Source organism: Leptonychotes weddellii, chromosome 2, assembly GCF_054177405.1.
Source record: "Leptonychotes weddellii isolate Sample4059 chromosome 2, ASM5417740v2, whole genome shotgun sequence".
Classification (NCBI taxonomy): domain Eukaryota; kingdom Metazoa; phylum Chordata; class Mammalia; order Carnivora; family Phocidae; genus Leptonychotes; species Leptonychotes weddellii.
This window is the reverse complement of record NC_138370.1, coordinates 150,754,658-150,775,001: the sequence shown is the minus strand read 5'-3', so window position 1 is coordinate 150,775,001 and position 20,344 is coordinate 150,754,658. Positions and strand designations below refer to the sequence as shown.

General features: G+C 46.3%; 1 protein-coding gene across 1 annotated transcript in view; it reads left to right on the top strand.

The window, feature by feature from the left end:
• The first annotated feature begins 1,287 nt into the window (after window positions 1-1,287).
• NWD2 (NACHT and WD repeat domain containing 2) overlaps window positions 1,288-20,344 on the top strand; it is a 179,946-nt gene continuing 160,889 nt past the window's right edge. The window contains exon 1 of the mRNA XM_006731249.3: window positions 1,288-1,645. Within this exon, the coding sequence (XP_006731312.1) occupies window positions 1,495-1,645 (151 nt within the window). The 5' untranslated portion in view covers window positions 1,288-1,494. The remainder of the gene's footprint in view (window positions 1,646-20,344) is intronic.

Below are 20,344 nucleotides of genomic sequence, written 5' to 3'. Positions count from 1 at the left end.
AGGATCCAAACACACCCTCCTCCCTTCCCCCCACCCCGCAGTACAATCACCCTTTTATTCTACGAGGTCCTCCTTTCTCCCCTGGAATTTGCAGTATTTCAGCAGGTGCAGCGAGGGTGGAACGGAGATGGCAATTTTACGCCTGGGTCCCTCCGCATCTCGCGTCACCCCGGCGGTAAACCAGACCCCTAGCGCTCCCACCCCAACTCCACTCGCGTCCACTCTGGCCCCGTCGGATCAGCGTCAGGTGGAGCCGACTCAACGCTACGAACGGACTTGGAAAAGCGGCCACCGGCCAACTCTGATCTCTAGCACCCCGCCTCAATCCGTGGCCACCTGCACTTTGCGGGAACTTGCGCGGAGCGGCGCTCCCCAGAGCCCCCAAGGGCCTGCCGGGCCCAGGCGTGCACCGGGCGGCGCGGGGCTGCTGGAGCCGCCGAGCTGGCGGAGTGGCCCGGGAATGCTCCAGGGCGGGGGCAGGAAGGACCCCTCTGGAGCCTAGAGACCTCGGGAAGGCTTCCCGCGGAGATCCGCTCTTGGAAAGGTTCCGCGACCACGCGGCGAGGAACACGTGAGCGACGCGCTTCGCTATAAAAACCCCCGCTCTGCTGAGCGTGAGGCTAACGGAGCGACAGGACTCAGCCACCTGCGCCGCCACAGGCCGGGCCACGGCGACACTCCCTCCAGGACGCTCAAGGTCCCGAGTTTTGATGCTTCGGGCCCTCGGGGGCCGGGCTTAGCGCGTGCGTCTAACTTTGAGGCCGGAATTGCCCGCACGTAGGCAGAGAGGCGCGGACGCGGGTAGGCGTGCATTCCCGAAAATGCTCAAAGATTGTTTGACCTTTAGGAGAGTTGGAGGAGTCGGAGGGATCGCGGGATAGTTTCTTTCTCGTTCTCCACCGGAGAGACAGCCACGAGCGCTCGGGATCGTCCCGAAGAGGCCCGGAAGCCCATGGGCAGCCCGAGGCCCCCGCGCCCCCGCCCCCGCCGCCCTTTAAGCAGAGGGTGAGTCCTGCGCCCCGCGGGCGGAGGTTCCCATAAAGTCGGGACGCCCATCGCAGAGAAAGTTTGGTCTGCTCTCTGCCGCTCGGTCCCCGCCGCCTGGGCGACCCCTCTCCCCGCGGCAGGCGCGGGCGGGGAGATGGCTGCGGGCTGGGCGGCCGGCGCGGGCGCCTCCCGGCGCAAAGGGGCGCCGCGCGCGTAGCCGCCGCCACGCTGCCCTCCAGCCGGCTGTTGTGCTGAGCCCCGGCAGCCGGCGAAGGCGGACGCCCAGAGGGCCAGGAGGCGGCGGCGTCAGCGGCCAGAGGGTCCGTATGGCCGCTCCCCGCCGGCCGGTACTGTGCGCCACCGAGCACGCCGGCGGCGCCTCGGGCTCGGGGCGGCTCTGAGCCGCGCCGCCTGCGGGGATCGACCTAGCTGTTCCGCGGAGCCGCGGGCAGGAACCGAGGACCAGGAGGCGGCGGCGGCGGCAGCGGCTCTTCCTCCCAGAGGGCGATGTGGCCGGCAGGTGCGGGCACCAGGCTGCCCTGTCCCCGGGACTCCGCGCTCCGGCGGGCGGCTTTCTCTGGGAACCTCACCGCCCTGCCTTCTCACCTCGTGCCCGCCGGCCGAAGCGTCCGGGTCTTCATCAGCGCCAACCCTGAAGGTAAGTCCCTCGCTCAGATCTGTCAGTCAGTCCTGTCCGTCCGCGCGCCGGGAGCCCGACAGTGTCCGCAGCACAGCCGGGGGCGCCGTGCGTGCCCGGCTCTCCCTTCCTCCTGCCCCGAGCGCGTGGGAATTTCATTTGAATCGCTGGTATTCTCCCCTTGCTCAGCCCCTCTGCCCGCTGACTTCCCCCTAGGACACCCAGGCTCGCGCCCCCCGCCCAGGTTACTCTTTCAGGTCGAGCTAAGAAACGTCCGAGGCAGTAGCAGACGCTTCTGGAAGCTCCATCCTACCACTACCGCCACCCTTTCTTTGAGCGCGTTCCTTCTCAGGGGTTACCGTAAACGCAAGTAGTAGTTACCCCTCGCTCCCGGCTCCGCTTCAGGCTCCTGAATGAGGGCTCCCTCCTTTGCTCCTTGTTCCCGCCCGGGCGAAGTGAGCCTGGGGTTCCCGGAGACTCGCCGCTTGCGAGCGCGATGGTGCCTTTTGCTTTGGAGCGCAGAGGAATCCTTTGTAAACCGAAGGCCCGCGGGGGTTGGGAGGAAACACGCGGTGAGGCCTCGGGATGGATGGGCGCTCGCTCTGTCGGGCGCTGGCTTTTTGGTGGAGCGCTCGGGATGAGCTCATCTCCACATTTGGACCCCGGGCTTGATTTCCCGGCCTACTCAGTCGTGTACCTGCTCAGGGCTGGGCACCTGGGAGGCGCAAAACGCAAACTTGTTGATTTATTGCATTCACAAATCACAGCGGCTGGGCGCGGGGGGGGGGGGGGGGTCGTTTCTCTCTCTCTCTCTCTCTTTTTTTTTTTTTTTGCTCAACACTGCTTTTGAGTTCTAGGACTGAATGTTAACTTTCGTTACTAGTAAGGGAAAGTAGGATGTATTTGACTTAAGCTGGATAAAACTGCAGGAATTGCTCTTTTCTAGAAAAAGTAACTGTTCGGTCATAAGATAAATTTGTAGGAGACTTTTTTATGCGCTGTAACAAGCCTTGAGTCTGACAAAAAAAGTAAAAGGAAAAGTTAACAATCATTGGAGAGAGTCCTTTGAAAACCCAAGACTGGTTGCTTATGAAAAAGCACTTAGGACTAACAAAAATAACTTTCTAAAATAGTTGTAAAAAAAAAAAAAAAGTCAGGTAAAGATTACATTATGACAAGGGGATTAAGGAAAAAAATAGGTAACTCACAGTCATTAGTAATAGAGGGAATGTATACTTTTGAGATCGGGGCACGACTGACCTATAAAGTTTACAGCTCACTTTCACAGAATTTACTACTTTAAGGAGGCATTTAGGAAAGTATTGTGCACGCTTTTAAAATCCTTTTAAAAATCTCAGGTATGTCTTCCAGGATTTTAACTTAAATCTGAATAAAGAAAACCGTGGAAATATGCTGCCTATTTAAAGGTTAGGAAAACTCTGCAACTTAAGTGTTCACTGTTCTTTTTTTTTTTTTTAATGTTGCTGAAACATTTTTTTAAGTGGTTGAGAGAATTGTGTTAGAAAATGTTTAGTCTTAAAATTTTCAATTCTTCTAAGCTTAAATCTCATGAGAAGTGTTTAAGTCTGCTGATGTAGAGCTAAATGACTGTTTTTCTTTAAACATGTTGCTTCTAAAGTACTGTGAAAATTTTGTTAATATAGTCAGTAGTTAGTTCCTTTAAATTTGTGTTTCCTTTAAATAAAAACCAATGATCGTGAGTTTATGTTAAGTCAGCTTAATATTGAATTCATATTTAAGATTAATGTCATTTTTCTTAAGCTTGTACATGCGATTCTTCAAATTTTCTAGTTTCTGAAAAGCTTTACCATGTATTACTCTTTGGAAAGCAAACGGGAGGAGGGAGCCGTGACCCTTTCGTGTCTCCTAGTCACTGTTTGAGCCGTAGAGCTTGCACATTGATCTGAAAGGGTCAGAAATGTGCTACCTCAGAAGTTGTAATAGGGGGCAGCATCTCAAATTTTATCCACATTGGAGAGCCGAGGGTATACTGAATAGAAAATACAGAGATGGGTATTTTTCTGGACTTGTGCATGAAACCTTGAAGCCTTGGTAAATGCTCTATCAGGGGCAGCATTTGTCCACAAAGTCTTTATGGATGCAGTTCAGGAAGCAAATGGTTGTGTTTCGGTTCAATCCAATCTTAGATTCTTGGCCAATACTCAAGAGGCTCTTCACTGTCCAGTTAAGACAAAGAACATTATCTCATGCTTTTCTTTACAAGTGGAAATCAATTCATGCTCTAAATAAAAGCTTTGTGTTGAACTCAGAGCAATATGTTTACGAATCCAGCAAGGGTCTCCCTTAGATTATTAATAGGTCTTGGCTTTAAAAAGCTTGTGTGGACTTTACCCATCAGTAATAAAGGTAACCTATGTCTTTCAAATGGAAAAATTACTTTCCCATATGTTAGCCCATTCAGTATTTTAATTTTGATTTCCATTGTCCAAACCTGTGAGGATGCTGGGCCAGGGGCTGTTCTGTGGTACAGATAAGGAAACTAAGGCTGCACCCGGTTAAGCTCCTTGTCCGCACTCCTATGCCAGAATGAAACAAGGTGGGAGCCTTCAGGGGACTCAGAACCTCTCGCCTGATACTCTGGCCCAGCCTAGGTTCAGGCCAGATTTCTGTAAAGTATCTTATCCCCACTGGACAAGACAAGTCAGCTGGATCTAGTGGATGAGAGCTCTCCTTATTCTTGAATCCGGACAGCCAGAGCTGAGTAGCAGGAGGGGAACATGGCTGGCTGCCCTGACCCACTTCACCTGCATCAAAAGGTGGTATTAAGGGCATTCAAGGAAATTTCAGAATGTTCTGGACTCTAATGGACTTGTTCCTATCCGTAAGTATGTCTGCATCTGACCAGTCCCCACCACATAAAAGACCCTGGAGAAATATCCCATGTGGAGGAGGGAATAGCATTGTGCCAGATTCTCTGACACAGATAGGCCTTGGACTTCATCTAGTCCCACCTTCCACCCAACGTAGAAATTCCATCTGTGGCATCTGTATTAATCCTTGGAAGTCTTGTAGTCACTTAGCCACTGTCTCTCTGCCAGAATGGCACTTACACCTCCTTGGAACAGTGATTCTAAAACACATATAAAATCTTCCACTGTGATTAGCCTGAATTGTGCATGAATATGCAGAAGAGAGGAGCCAGCACAATTCTCTCCCTATGTTGAAATTCACAGAGGCCTAATAGGTAATCTCTTTGCCTCAATTCTTAACCGGTTTAGAACAAAGTCAGTCTTAACTTGGGCTGCTGCAACAAAATACCATAGACCAGGTAGCTTCAGCAACAGACCTGTATTTCTCACAGTTCTGGAGGCTGGAAAGTCCAAGGTCAAGGTGCTGGCAGGTTTGGTTCCTGGTAAGGGACCTCTTTCTGGTTTTCAGGTGACCATCTTCTTACAATGTCCTCACATGGCAGAGAACAGAAGCTCTGGTCTTTTTTCTTTAAAAGGGATGCTAATCCCATAATGGAAGCCCCACCCTAAAGACTTCCTCTAAACCTCATCAAACCTAATTACCTCCCACAGGACCCACCTCTAAATACCATCTCATTAGCTGTTAGGGCTTCAACGTATGAGTGGAGGAGGGGCAGAAACATTAAGTCCATAACATTCTGCCCTTGCCCACCCCCAACAAATTCATGTCCTTATTGCATGCCGATTATATTCATTCCATCCCAACAACTCCAAAATTCTTGACCAGCATCAACTCTAAAGTCTATAGCCCAAAGTCTCATCTAAATACAATCTAAATTAGATATGGGTGAAACTCCAGATATGATTTATCCTAAGGCGGAATTCCTTTCCTGCTGTGAACCTGCGAAACCAGGAAAGTTGTGTGCTTCCAAAATGGAATGGTGGGGCAGGCAGAGGATTAGCATTCTCATTCGAAAGAAAGATGAAGGATGCCAAGTAAGTTGGGGAGCCTGGGTGGCTCAGTCAGTTAAGGGTCTTCCTTTGGCTCAGGTCATGATACCAGGGTTCTGGGATCAGCCTGGCATCTGGGTCCCTGTTCAGCGGGGAGCCCACTTCTCCCTCTGCCTCTCCCCCTGCTTGTGCTCTCTCATTCTAATAAATAAATAAAATCTTAAATAAAAAAAAAAAAAGATTAAGGGTCCCAAGTAAGTTTAAAACCCAGCAAGGCAAATACCATTAGGTCTTAAGGCTCTTGGAATAATCCTCTTGGGTTTGAAGCTCTGCCTTGCACACCCCCTGGGGTGGCAGCTCCACTTCTGTAACTGGGGGGAAGGAGTTGCCCACCAAGACTCCAGGAGGCCCTGTCCCCAAGGCTTCAGAGCCACACCATCTGCCCTGTTGAAACCTAGGAGATACCTTCCCCCAGTTTGAAATCAAGGAGGCAGCCCTGATGATCTCCGAATCTCCTCTGGAGTCATTCTTCCTTTGTCTTTAAGAATCACACACGTGCACAGCTGAACGGCTGAACGCTCAGAGTCCTGCAGGATCTAAGAAGTCTGTCAGCCGTCCTTCCTTTGAGCGGTTCTCTGTCTTCCTCCGTTCAGCCGACCTTGTTTCTGCTGGGGTGGTCCATGATTTACAACCCAAACTATTTTCCTTATCAAATGGTTGTTCGACCACACCCTTGGTGTTCTTTTCAAACAAGCTTTGCCATTTTTTGTAATAGGGTAAGTTGAGAATTTTCCAGATCTTTAAGTTCTGGTTCCTTTTTGCTTAATTCCTTTCTCAATTCCTCCCCCCACCCCCCACCCCCACAATTTACTATAAGCGCTCAGGAGGAAGCAGGCCACCCCTTCATCCAGTTTCATGGCTTACAAGTGCTATCTTGCACAAAACCCTAGAGCACAGTCCAGCTAGTCGTTTACTACTTTACAACCCTCCCCTTTGGTCTATTGTGCAACAACACGTTCCTCGTTTGTCTTAGGGGTCACTGCAGTGGCCATATTCTGTTCACAATTTCTCTATTCTCTTAAGAAGATGGAAGCTTTCTCCACAGCTCTCCACTTTTCTTTCTGAGCCCTCCCCAGAATTGCCAATAACCATGTCTTCGTGGCAATCTTGGCATTTTCTAGCACCCACCTCCAGACTCTCCCCGTCACCCAGTTCCAAAGCCGTTTCCACGTGTTTAGATATTTGTTACAGCAGCACCCACTTCTTGGTACTGAAATCTGTCTTCATTTCCTAGAGTTGCCATAACGTTTACCACAAACTGGGCTTTAAAAAATGGAAATTTATGGTCTCATGATTCTGGAGGCTAGAAGTCCAAAAGCAAGGTGTCAACAGGGTCATGCTCCCACTGAAGGCTCTCAGAAAGAATCCTATCTGGTCTCTTCCTGGCTTCAGGTGGCTCCTGGCTGTCCTTGGTGTACCTTGGCTTGTAGCTTTGTCACTCCAGCCTCTTCCTCTGTGGTCACAGGGAGGAAGGTCATGTCCTCGTGTGGTAGACATCCCATCATGGGGACCCCGCCCTCTTGACCTCATCCATACCTAATTACCTCCCAAAGGTCTTGCCCCACAATACCAGCACTTTTGGGGTGGGGCTTCGACGTGAGTCCATACTGCCCAGTCCATAACAGGTAAAGTCTAAAGTAGAAAGAAGACCAAAATATTGCCTTTATTACTGCTAAAAACTGATGCAGGCCCAGAATCCTTTATCTTTTGGGCCAGATAGGATTTTGGAATTCTAGATTTTTTTAGATTTTAGGAGAAAATGGTGCATCTACTGTTGATTATGTAGGGTCTGGGGTAATACCCCATCATCAAATATGAATATGTCTATGAGGAAATGACTTCCCTCTACATCCGTGTTCTACTTTCTGCAGTGCTGGAAGGGTTTTATCTGCATTGTCCTGTATGGTAGCACTAGCTAAATATGGCTCTTGAGCTTTTAAAATGTGGCTGGTATGACTAAGAATCTGCATTTTTAGTAGAGTAACTAATATAAATAGGCACATGCAGCTACTGGGTACTACGTGCAACACAAAGCTCTGAGTGGAGAAATCAGGACTGTAAGTGGCTTCGGGTCTGTTAAAGTCAGGTTTTGTTGCCAGATAAATTGGGAAAATTTTTTGTTTTCAACACTTTAGGGATTTTGGAAGTGCAGGTAAGGACTGTGGACCTTTTGGGGGGGATATGGCCTTTAACTTTAGGCAAGTAGGGTTTTTCCAGTACTGAACCTCAGGATTGTGTAAACTTACCCCCTCCTTCCCCAGTCACTGTCAGCAACGGACAGGTCATAAACCTGCCCCTTCCCCCACCCGGTGGACAGAGTTGACCCTTTTACAATTTAAGACATGGAGGAGCAGAGGAGAATGACAGGTTCACTTACAAGAGAGAATGAAGGGGCTGGGCTATTTGTGTTCAGATTTTCCTTCCAAATGCATCCATCCGATTAAGACACTTCTCCCCTGAGGAGTAAGTAATGGCCCTGTCCAGGGCTACTGTGCTAGTGGATCGCCCTCTGTGTGTTGGGAGACATTGGAGGAAAAGATACTTCCCAACACCTACTTTTTTGTACATTTCCTGCCCACTCAGATTTATGTACCCCTCATCTTTTTGAGAATCGTGCACGTTTGTCCACAGTATTAATGATCAGATGCTTTGTCCCTTTCCACTTAGACTTTGTACTCTGCATGTCTCTGTATCTTCCTGGACTCTCTTCTCCATATCTTTGGGGTCTTAGTAGGAAAGCTTGTTCTCCAGTTTGGCACAAGCCACAGTAAAGAGAGAAGGATTTTTCCCTACCTTGCTGCAACCAGTGTTTATCTTACTTTTACTTTAGCTTGTGCTCCCAGGCAAGAAAGAGGCAGAAAGATGGGCATCAAGAAATGCACATGAGAGCTATGAATATTCCTTACCCTGGTTCTTCTTACCTTCCTTACAGTGCTAATTATTTCAAAGGCTCCTTGTTTTTTTCATTGTTTTTGTGAGTAATCGGAGAAAATACTGTTAACACAGCAAAATCATATCTCTGTGTGTGTGCGTGTGTGTTTGTGTGTGTGTGTGTATTACACACAGCTGTTTGATGCCTCAGAAACATCTTTTAAGAGTTAAGAGCCTTACAGAAGAACATACTGAACCGCTATTTTACGATAAATGCGCATAGAACATTTACAATGTATTCTAAAATTTTAGTGGTTGTATCTTCAAGTCCTTGAGCAAATGTTATTCAGGCAGGGGAGAATGTTAGATAGAGAAGTACAGACTGGAGAGCCGGCCTGCCTGGGTTTGCATCCTCAGTCCACCATTTAATGCTGTGATTCTTTAGCAAATTGCTTAATCACTTTGTTCTCAGTTTTCTAATCTGTAGAAGAGGACAGCAGTACTGCCTGCCTTGCAGGGTTATTGAATAAATAAGCTAATGCAAAGCACTTAGAACAGTGCTGGGCACGGAGCAAACATGAAATCAGTGTTTGCAATTATTACCCTTATTATCTTCATTACTAGTTTCCGCTGTGATCCAGACACTGTGCAGGTATGGGTAGAGAAAGCTAAAAAGGCATTTCCTGCCCTCAAGGAATGCAGTTCATAGATGCATATCAGATAGAACTCCATAGTAAAACAAAAACCACTCCAGGTACTTCAGGGAACCCAGCAGTCCCAAAAACCATCGTAAGGATCCAATGAGTGAAAGGGTCACCACTGCGCATTTAAGTCCCCTTGCCAAAGCTGTCACCTAGAGGGCAGGAAACTGTAGAAGCCACGGCCAGTTATCCTAGCTGCTCACTGTGTAGTTGGCCGGTTTCTGCAAACACGCCCATCTGCTGAAACCACATGGCGGCCAGCACAGCTCACGGCAGCAGAACATGCCCTGTCCCCTTGTTGTGCACACGTCATGCACGTACACCCCCCTGGCAGAACCAGAACGGCACGCGGACCCTTGCAGCAAGTAAGTCAGCGAACTTCCAGACTTCCCGCCCTTACCCACAGGGAGAGAATGAAAGGAAGTGCTACTGGATACTCAGCACGGAGAAAAGAGTATCTAGTCCAGGGGGAAGCAGGCAGGTTGACTGGTTCAACCAGGAAATGTTTATGAAGCACCTCCTCCATCGGGAGGGCTGTTCTGGTGCTTAGCATACAGCAGCAACAAAACAGACACGTCTGGTCTCATGCGGTTTACATAAATAATCTATGTGATGAGCACCAGGCTAAAGATATGAGCAGGGCATTAGAGACACTGAGGAGGAGTGAGCCAGCGTGGAGCTGAGAAGGCGGGTTGGGAGGGCTCCCCAGAGCAGCAAATAGAGAGCCAGGGTGTAAACACTCTCCTCCATGGTAATCAAATAGGAGGCAAAGCAATGATGAGATCTCTGCAGGGAATAGAAAGAGGTTATCATTATTATTCAATGAAGAGTTTTTATCCCTTTGGATAAGAGAGTGGAGCGGATGTCTTGAGGTGATACTGTCGCTTTTCCCTTAAAGGTGGCTCATTTAGAATGACATTTAAAAGAAAGCCGGGGTTGGAGTATATAGTACACTCTATATATAGATTGTGAGTTTATGGTTTGGTAAACCATCCACAACTCTTTTTTTAAAATTCTCGTCACACTGTTGCAATGACACCATTTACTGTTTTAAAGGGTGTGTGGCAAGTTTGTATTTTATTTGTTTCAGTTGTCTACTGCTGTGTATCAGCCCACCCCAAAACTTAGTGCCTTAAAACAATGATCCATCATTTCTCACAGTTCTATGCCTGCCTGGTAATCCAGGCAGGGCTTGGCCTGCAGAAGACAGGTAGCTCTGTCCCACTGAGCCTTTGGCCGGAGTCACTCACTTGACTGCGTTCGGCCAGGCCTGGGTGGAACTGGGCTAGAAGGTCCAAGAAGGCTTCACGCCTGTGTTTGGCTCCTCAGGGCTCCTCCATGAGGGCCTGCTCTCCAGCTTTTCTCATCATTCAGGAGTCTAGCCCAAGATTCCTTCTAGGGGATTAGCAACCCTAGAGAAAGGAAATGGCAGCTAACAGGCCTCTTAAGGCCCTGGAAGTCCCAGGATGCCATTCTCACTGTGTTCTGTCTATGCAAGTCATAGGCTAGCCTAGATTCAGAGGGAGGGGAAGTAGACCCTATCTCTTCATATGAGGAGAGGCAGGTGCATGGGGGTGGGGGGCAGGGTAGGAATTAATGGTAGCCAACTTTGAAAGCTACCTAAACCTCGATTATATTGTGTGGTTTCTTTAGCCTGTCTTTGTCATAATTAGGTTAAATGAGAAAATGCATGGAAAGTGAGTAAACTAGTGGTCTGGCACATAGCAAGTGCCCAACAGTGTTAATCCTCCACAATATGGAGGATTGGCAGTGACTCCATAGGTAGTACTCTTCTAGAACCTTCTAAATTCTAACCTGAGAAAAACCAGAGTCTACGAATAGAAGAATGCTTTTGTGCTTCCTAACACTGAACACCAGGATGAGACATTCTTCTATCCACACTCTGGCAGTGATGGGCCTCCAGGGGGCCTGCCCCTTAAAACACTGAGCCTGGAGAAGAGAGCATGACACACACGCTGTGTGGACAGGTCATTTCCTGGTGGAAGGAGCAAGCAGGTGGGCTGAGCTTGCCTGGTTTATTTTTCCCATATTTTCAGTCAAATAGTCAACCCTTACTTGACTGAAGGGTAGGAAGGAGGTAAAAGGAGTCCAGGAGGCTCATGCTCTAGAAGAAACCTCCAGTTAGAGGAAGAAGGGCTTTTCCCCTAACCTGAATATTTACCCATTTCAGTTTTAACATTTGTACACAGTGGGATCCTTTAATTACCCAGGATCATTTAAATTGGATATCTAGCTTGACATATCCCAAATTCTATCACAGCCAATATCTAACACAAGAGAAGACCATAGGCTAGAAAGTGTGACACACTTTGTATATAATAGCAGGAACTATATCAACTATCAGGATCAGATACTTTTATAAGGTGAGTTGCTTTGCATGCCTTGGGAAAAGTCACTTCATCTCTCTAGAAATAGGAAGCTGTTTTAAACCACTAAGTTTTGACAGTGGGTAGTTTGATATGCAACAGGAGACAGCTGGAAAAAATAAAGTACGCACTCATAAACACCTTTTAAAATGGCAAGTGATACAATTCCTACAGTGTAACAGGAACTCACCTACAAGGTAATTGGGCCTGATAAAGTAGGCTCAAAGTTCTTTTTAACCCAAAACATTCTTTTAAGTTTTGCCCTTAATGGTCATATGATTTAAATCAAAGTAAAACCTGTAAGTCATTCAACAGTATACATACGGGCTAAGTTACGGATGATCAATCTAGAAGAAAGTCTGGTGCTACTAACTAAAGACAGACACTTCCGTATTGCTTCTTCAAAGCTTCGTCTTTCATCCTATTTTTTTTATTGAAATCAAACAGGATTTATTCTGCAAATTAAAGTAAGTAGGCTAATGTAGAATTAGAAAAAGGATCTGTGGCAGAAAGTTAATAAAAGGATAGAAACTACAGCTTTGGATGCAATTCAAAGGGAGTAATACCCACTTCTAATGAAATGCTTCCTGGAAATCTCATTTTCAATCCAAAATATTTCCTAGGCTTATGACATGGGTACACTTAAAACAAAGAGCAAAGCCCAGATGTCAGGTGTCTTATTCCAGGAGTGATTACAGAATCTAACAGAAAAGAAACCACAAAATTAAAAGCATATCTTTCATAATGGTTAATCTGATCCAGTATGGATAGTGTCAGAGAGAGTCTTGCCACTGAATAGATTTCCTTCCAAGTTCATTCTAAGCACAGGCAGTATTTATGAGATACCCATTGTGTACAGCTGAACTCCTCTAACTGGTCACTGTGGGGAGTGCCAGAGGACGTAAGAGATACATACTGTCTTCATTCTTTAAACTCCTGCTGCCAGGAGGCAGGACAGACACAGCTATCAGAAACACACTGTGGCTGTGGGAGGGGGTGTTTGACCACAGGCCACTTGGAGTAATTGGAATCCCACTGTGGTGTCCGACAGCCCACTCGGGCACCAGCTGGTTAAACTTAGGCAAAAGGGAAAGACCAGGATGTGTCAAAGCTAAGAAGTAGACCTCTCTGCTGTAGTGGAGTGGCTGGTGGGGGAACTGGGCCAGCTGTCAGTGATGAGAAGAAGTCTAGATCCAAGAGAGAGGCACCGTTTTGGAAGAGAAAGCATTTGTTACCAACGAGTCTGAGCAAAGCATCATCATGAGCACATGGATGCTGAAATTTAATTTCCTCGAGTGTCAGAATAACTCAGGAGCTTACTCAGATAATAACTGGAGGGGTTTGGGCATGTGGAAAGTATGAAGGTGAAAGGAGAGTTTGGGCCCAAGACTGCCATCCTGAGATAAAGGAGTGTGTGGGGAGGAGAAGGGGTAGCAGGAAGCATCTGGCAAAATCAAGGCAGGAGCCCAGCCCCTCGGCGTAAGGTGGGACGGAGGTTCTGGGACAAGGTGCAGGCTGCTGTTGGGACTGGAACCCAAGGCCAGGGTCACACCTGCTGCCTTAGTGATCTGACCCTGAGTCACAGAGGGGTGGGAAAATAGGAAATAGGAAAGTAATAGGAAACATTCCCTGGCTGAGAATAGCCAGCACTGCAGGTGGCAGGAAGTGTGGTTCTGGATATCTCAGAGAAAAGATGCAGGGGCTAGGCAGCAGGAAGCTTTATTCAATAAAAACAAGGAATTCAAAACTGTGCTCGAGAGATTAGAAAGACTTGATTGTCCTAGGTGAAGATGATGAGGTGTTCCAGAGAGAGGACAAAGCCAGAGTGAATAAGAGTGCCCAAGAAATAGCAGGTGAGAAATTTTCTTGACCAAATGACAGAACTGGTAGAATTACCATGTTCTAAAGGAGGAAAAATGTGTTGCAACTGTAAAATAAACCGAAAATCTACTTGCATCTTGGTAGAACCTGCATACTAGTTAATTGCTTAGCAAAGGGTATAGCTTCAAGCAGAGGATCTCACTCAGTTGACAGTGTTCTAGAAAATTCTCTAATTAAAACGGAATTCAGGGCCACCTGGGTGGCTCAGTCAGTTGATCATCAGACTCGGTTTTGACTCAGGTCATGATCTCAGGTTCCTGGGATAGAGTGCCGTGTAAGGCTCAGCACAGAGTCTGCTTGTCCTTCTCCCTCTGCTCCTTCCTCCACCTCAGCGAGCGCACGTGCTCTCTCTCTAATAGAATCTTTAAAAAAAAAAAAAACGAATTCAGAAACTGCTGTAGTCACTGTGATAAAAAGCGATGAAGTTAATCAAAGATATCAAACATTAAAAGAGAAAATCTGAGAACTCTAGAAAGACATGAAAATAAAGTTGCCTTTTAAGCCAGGGTCTCTATTCCGAAGCCTGAATAATCCATATGGAGAAGCAATTGCAGTAACAATAAGGAGAATATGTAGGAAAAATGGGAAAAGACCCAGACCTTCCCACCTTGGAGGGTTTGCTGTTCGGGGGCATTCATCTGCAAAGTCCTGGGGAATGAAAGTATTCATAAGGTGGGAATTTCACAATTTAATGAAGTCAGTGTTGAACCTGAAATCTTATAAGGTGTGGAGAGTTTTGTCACATGGCCCCTAAGTTTTTTTGGCACACATCCCACCAAGAGGTGAAATCCATGACTTTTCTTCTTGAATCTGGGCTCTCCTACTGTTGTTGGCCAATAGAATAGGGAAGAAATGGTACAGCACCGGTCTCTGGGCCCAGGCTTTTAGAAATTGACCACTTCCACTTTCTGGTTTTGGAAGCACTTGTTCTTTAGAACCCAGGCATCCCATGGAGAAGCCCCTGCGAGAGAAGCAAACAGCCAGCGCAACCTTGCCAGCGAGGAGGACGCACTGTGTAGGAAGTGGATTTCTGCCCACGTGTGGAGCTCTCCCAGCTGAGGCAGAGACTAACTAGCCTTCCCCACTGACCCCTGCCAAAATTGCAGATTCAAGGGGAAGGTGAATGTTGTTTTCAGCCAATGATTTCGATTTGTTATGCAGGCAAAAGAGAAATCAAATTAATAAAATAAAACAAATGCATGCTAGTGTGTACTGGCTAAGATGAAAGAACTCGGGGACTAGGGTTGGTTTTGAACCTCAGGATTTGTTATAAATTTGTGTGAAATAATCTCCTCAAGCTTCATTGTCCCTTCTGACAGTTGGACATAGTAATAACTACCTTACAAGGTTATTACGTGGGAAATGTATGAAATACGCAAGCACCTAAAATAATGCCTGAAAGATAGCAAGGACTCAAAAGTTCTAGATCAGAATTTGTTAAAAGCCCTAGAAGAGAAGAGGTATAAGGGTTCCAAGGGAATGAGAATTACTTGAATAACTTCTTTTTTTGTAAATCATGGCATGAAATGGTCGTTATTCCCAGATGATGCCATCCACATAATCATGTATGCTTTTAGCTAGAGGGGACTATATAAAAACACCATTTTTAAATGATGGTTTAACATGTAAATACAAAGTCAGCCCATATTATAAGGTATTAAGTTAATAAGTTCCATCTCTAAAGGATAGAGCAGAACTACATGCTTCTTAAAAATTAGCCCCCAACACTCTTAAAACCGTGGATAACAAGCAGATTTCAATAAAATGACATTCAGACAGATTAAAAAGATAGCATATTCACCTTTTAATGTAAGGTGTGCTCTAATCTTATACTAAAAACCATAATTTCTTTCACACGTAAAGAATCCCTTTAATGTTGCTTTAAATCTACATAAAGTCTTGTCATTTTTCCAACTCCTGCTAAACTGATGAGCAGTTTGCTACAATGTTTCAAAGCGCATGCGGTATCCACATTCACGTGAGAAGGACCACTCTTCATAAAAATGAACAGCCCCCTTTAGGGAGGATTTCAGTACTCCCTAAGGGGAGTATTAAATCCCATGTATGATTGAAAACTATTTCATTCCACGTGGCCATTATGGTAGAATGGCCAGCTCTTATTATGTAAGTTGGTAATTCTTACTGCATGCATGGAATGGTCATTGTAAGCCCACATTATACTGAGCAAACAATCTAGGTATTCCTGAAAGAAAGAAACAGAAAATAATAATTGGATATTGGTGTTTGGGGTGGAGGAGGGTAGAGAGGAGATGTGAAGAGATGGAAGGAGATGGGTCTCTTGACTGAGTCTGTGCAAGGTCCGGGATAGGAGGATGACAGCTTGAATCTGGAAAGGGCTAATCCTTCATTTGTTCCTTGATTCTGCTTTGCAGATCTCAGACTAGAATGGAATGAGGGAAAAGGCTCCGGAATCGAGGAGTTTTGAAACAAAACAGTTTTGTTTCTCAAGTTTGGAGTTTGGTTATGGTAGAAAATAGATATTTAGGGACTCTGGTCCCTCTGGGAACAGGGAAACCAGCATGCTGAGCCTCAGCTGGGTGGAGGGAGGCAGTGAGCCCGCCATCCTTTATGTGCCTCATATGATAATCTGAAGAAAATGAAACTTAGGGCATAGCCAAATGCTTTGGTTCTTTTTACCTGAGATTTTAAAAAATATTTGAAACTCCTTCTTGGGATTCAGTACTTGCTGTGTAATCTTTGGTGTTTCCTTCCCTTTCTCCGCTCAGAAATGAGTCTATCTCAACTGTGTCAGAGAGGAAAAAACAGGTTTCACTTGTGCTGATCCCAAGAACAGGATCAAGGCAGAGCTGTGGTCTGGGGGCAGCTCCAGTGGGTATGTAAGCAGGAGGGAGGGTTCCCTTTACAACTCTGCTGACCTCCAATGTGTATGCAGATTTCCTCTCCATCAGCACCTGCGTCTGCCGTGGGGCTGGCAGTGCAAATTTCTAGGCCATGAGTTTCATTTGACACCAGGGCATCCAGGAATCACAACACCAAGATTCTAGATTGAACATTGCCCAGTGTTTTACCAGCTGTGTGACCTGAGGCAGTTTCTAGAGCCTCGAGATTCAGTCTTCCTTTCTACAAAAACAAAACCCCTATGTTGTATGTTTTATGGTGTTCTGAAGGTTAAATTCTGTCATAGCATGCAAACGGTGAGCTCTACGTAGAAATGAAGCATTGGGGACACCTGGGTGGCTCAGTCGGTTAAGCGTCTGCCTTCGGCTCAGGTCATGATCCCAGGGTCCTGGGATCGAGTCCCGCATCGGGCTCCCTGCTCCACGGGGAGCCTGCTTCTCCCTCTGCCTCTGTCTCTCTCTCTGTCTCTCATGAATAAATGAATAAAATCTTTAAAAAAAAAAAAGAAATGAAGCATTGTTCTTTTCTTAAAACTCAAGTGCACGAGTTGTAAACTGACACTTAAGCCAATATTAAGTGATTATGTTACAGTGTAATAAAGTAACTGACATGTAGTACTCACACAGAGTATGTGCTCAAGAGATGCTCGTTGAATTTAAAGTCCCCTTAAGAGAAACGGAACTCTAGTTCCCAAATCCCAAACCCCTCATGGTTCTGTCCCTGTTGTCTCCAGTCCCTCCCCAGTAAAGCTAACTCTCTGTGCCCACACCCAAACTCCTCATGCCTGTATGCCTCCCCTACTTCTTTATCTCCAGGCGGATAAGGCCTCACCCATAGAGGGCTGGCCATAGAGGCCCAGCCTGAGAGTCCCCAAGCCCTGAGGTCCAAGTTCTCAAGAAGCCACATTCCATGCGTGTAGCTCCTCATCTCCTGCTGTAGCCACTGAGGAGGGACGTAGGGGGAGAAGGATGCCTTCCCAGCAGGCAGTCAGGGACTGGGGAGGACATGACATGTGCCTTGCAGTGCAGCTTTGTGTTCTTGTGCATTTCTCACAAGAACAGTGAGAAATCACATACCGCTAGTGTTATGGTCCAGCTGCACTGTGTCTTTGGGGACCAGTTAGGCACCCTGCCACCTTCTGAAAGATTATTTTTATGGCAAATTTCATTTTGTGTTCCATTTCAATCATGCACAGTCAGGCTTGTGTAACAGCCATTTAGAAGTTGGAGAGATGTGTTTTCACCAGAGACTTTCTCCTTGTTCTCTGATGGCGTCATGGGTGCATATGGGAGAATGTTCTTGTCCTTGAGGCATCATGAGGTAGTAAGGGGGACATACCATGGACTGACATGTCTGGTTTGGACAGCAGCTCTGTGACCTTGGGCATCCTCTCAGGACTCGTTCCTCATCTACAGAATGAAGTGGATAAAACACAGGACCTCTGGGACCTCTTCCAGCTCCAGCATTACATTATTCCACTTCTTTGAAACTCCCCAGCAGTTCCGTTTTGTTTTATTTCTGTTCAGGGAGAGGGCGTGTGGGGTCTAGCTCTTTTTCCTGACTTTGTGAGTGTGTCCTGTTCCATCTTCTGAGGAAAAGCAATAATATTACCTGTCCTCCTGGCCTCAGAAGTTTGTCATGATAATGGATGGAAAAGCACTTCTGAAACTCCTGCATGAATATGCACTATTGATTGGAATGTGGAAAGTATAACAAAGAGCCCAAGTTAGTGGGAAACATCAGTGAGATTTAGGAACCCTGACCACACATTCAGTAATAAGCTGGAGAGCATGAGCAGGATGAAATGCACATAAAGGGCCTCTTCTTTAGGCCAGCAAATGAGACTTTTAGGTTGATAAAATCATGGGGCTTTGGGGCAGGATGGTTGAATATAAACTCCTGCATGGAAGGGATTGGCATTCTACCCGGAATTTTGTGGTGGAATCCATTGTGTGTGCACATAAAACACACAATACATGTGGGGACTAGTGAATAATAGAGGTTAGAGGTTCAGAATCTGGAGTTGGAAACACTTGAGTTTGAGACTGTGGCTCAGAAAATGGCTCTGTGCCATTTTCTGACTAAGCCATTTTCTGACTCAGTGACCTTAAAGTATTCGGTTTCTCTAATCCAAGATTCGCTTATCTCTAAAATGGAAAATATCATGGGATTTTTATGAGGCTTAAATGAGATAAAGCTTGTGAAATGCTTATCACGTGCCTGGCATTTAATAAGCTCTCATTAAATGTTAACTGGGATTATTACCATTATTAGCTCCATTATCTCTTTACCTGGGAGATGCTGATTAAAAAAAATACTCCTGCGCCAGCAGTATCTTTGTTGCCCACTCAATATGAGAAGGGAAGATGTGTGACATGATAACACACTTAGGAAACATATATACTTTATTTATATTAAGCCAGAATGTTTACTTCCAACTGTCTGCCAAGGTTGACATCTTAAGAGGCCATGGTTATCATAAACATTTTAAAAAGTGCTTTTGTAGAATTATCATCAGAAATGAGTTTAAAGCCACGAGAAATAAGCGTGCCTCCTTCCTTTACAGTTCAGACCCCATTTTTAATTAGAAATTCACAGCAGTCATTTAACAAATACTCATTGAGGGCTTTCTGCGCACAACCACGGTTCTAAGCCCTGAGGATTGAATTCACCAATAACTAAATAACTGTGTTTATTTAACATAGACAGTACCTGTACTCCTCGTGGTTGTCACATTCTGATGGAGGGACCGTAATGGAAAAAGGCAAATACATACGTTTGTAAAGTTTGTGGGAGTGATGGTATGTATTGTAAGGAAAAGTAGAACAGGGTAAGGAGAAAGTGTTTGGCGCACGTGCTGTCTCCCAGTAATGAGTGATCAGAGACAGTCTGTCTGAGGAGGTGCTTTTTGAACAGAGATATGAATGGAGTGAGGAAGGGAGCCAAGAATTTCTGCCAAGAAGTAAATGTAAGGAAGAAGCAAGAAGTGCATAGGCCCCGTGGCATGAGCATGGCATGCCTTCGATGTCCGAGGAGCAGCAGGATCAGTGTGGTGGGGAAGAGAAGGAGACAGGGCAGTTTTCACAAAATTTTATACCCCCATATGGCGGGTACCAATCAACCAGAAGAGATGCCATCCATAAGCAATGGGCGCGCATGCTTTCTCTCTCTCTCTCTTTCAAGTAGATCTTTAAAAAAAAATTCTTTTTAAAGTGATTCTAAGAAAATTAAGGTAGATTTGGTTTTTTGGTTTTTATTTTAGCTATTTTTTAAAAGATTTTATTTGAGCACAAACGGGGTGCAGAGGCAGAGGGAGAAGCAGACTCCTCGCCGAGCAGGGAGCCCGATGCGGGGCTCGATCCCAGGACCCCGCGATCATGACCTGAGCCGAAGGCAGATGCTTAACTATCTGAGCCACCCAGGTGTCCCTCAAGGTAGATTTGTTAAAACAAATCTGATCTGTATTTGTTTTTAATTAAGCAGTTCCTTCATCATTAGGGTAAAAAAGTGTGGAACCTAACCTGCATCCCCAGACTACCCTCGCTTCTAGGAACTAAAATTGAAGGGGATGAGAGACGTAGTTATTGGATCTTTGGAGACAGCAGGTGGCAAAGAGCCCCCAACCTTGGGAATAAGATGACTACGAGAGAAGAAAAAGCCACCTCCTCATATGTGACCTGGGCAGATAGGAAATCCTCTCTGAGGTGGTAGAGTTTAGGGTCAGCCTTGGTCTCTGGGTGCTGGAAATTGGCACAGGCTGCTTCTCAGTATATCTCCAGGTGGATTCCCTGCCATGCATTTTAATCAAAGCCCTGCGGAAACCTGTTAAAAATTCTTTGGGAGGAGTAACCAAGGCAGCAATTCAGGAGCCCATTATAAAGTTGATGGGATGAGGACCATGAGCACTACCATGTCTGTCTCGACAAGGGCAGCTCCAGCTGTGAGATTGATGGCGGTCAATGTCAGAGGCCTGGGAGAGTGTCACCTAGGGCGTCCTGCAGCCCGGCGGTGATGTGACCCCCATCAGGGACGACCAGG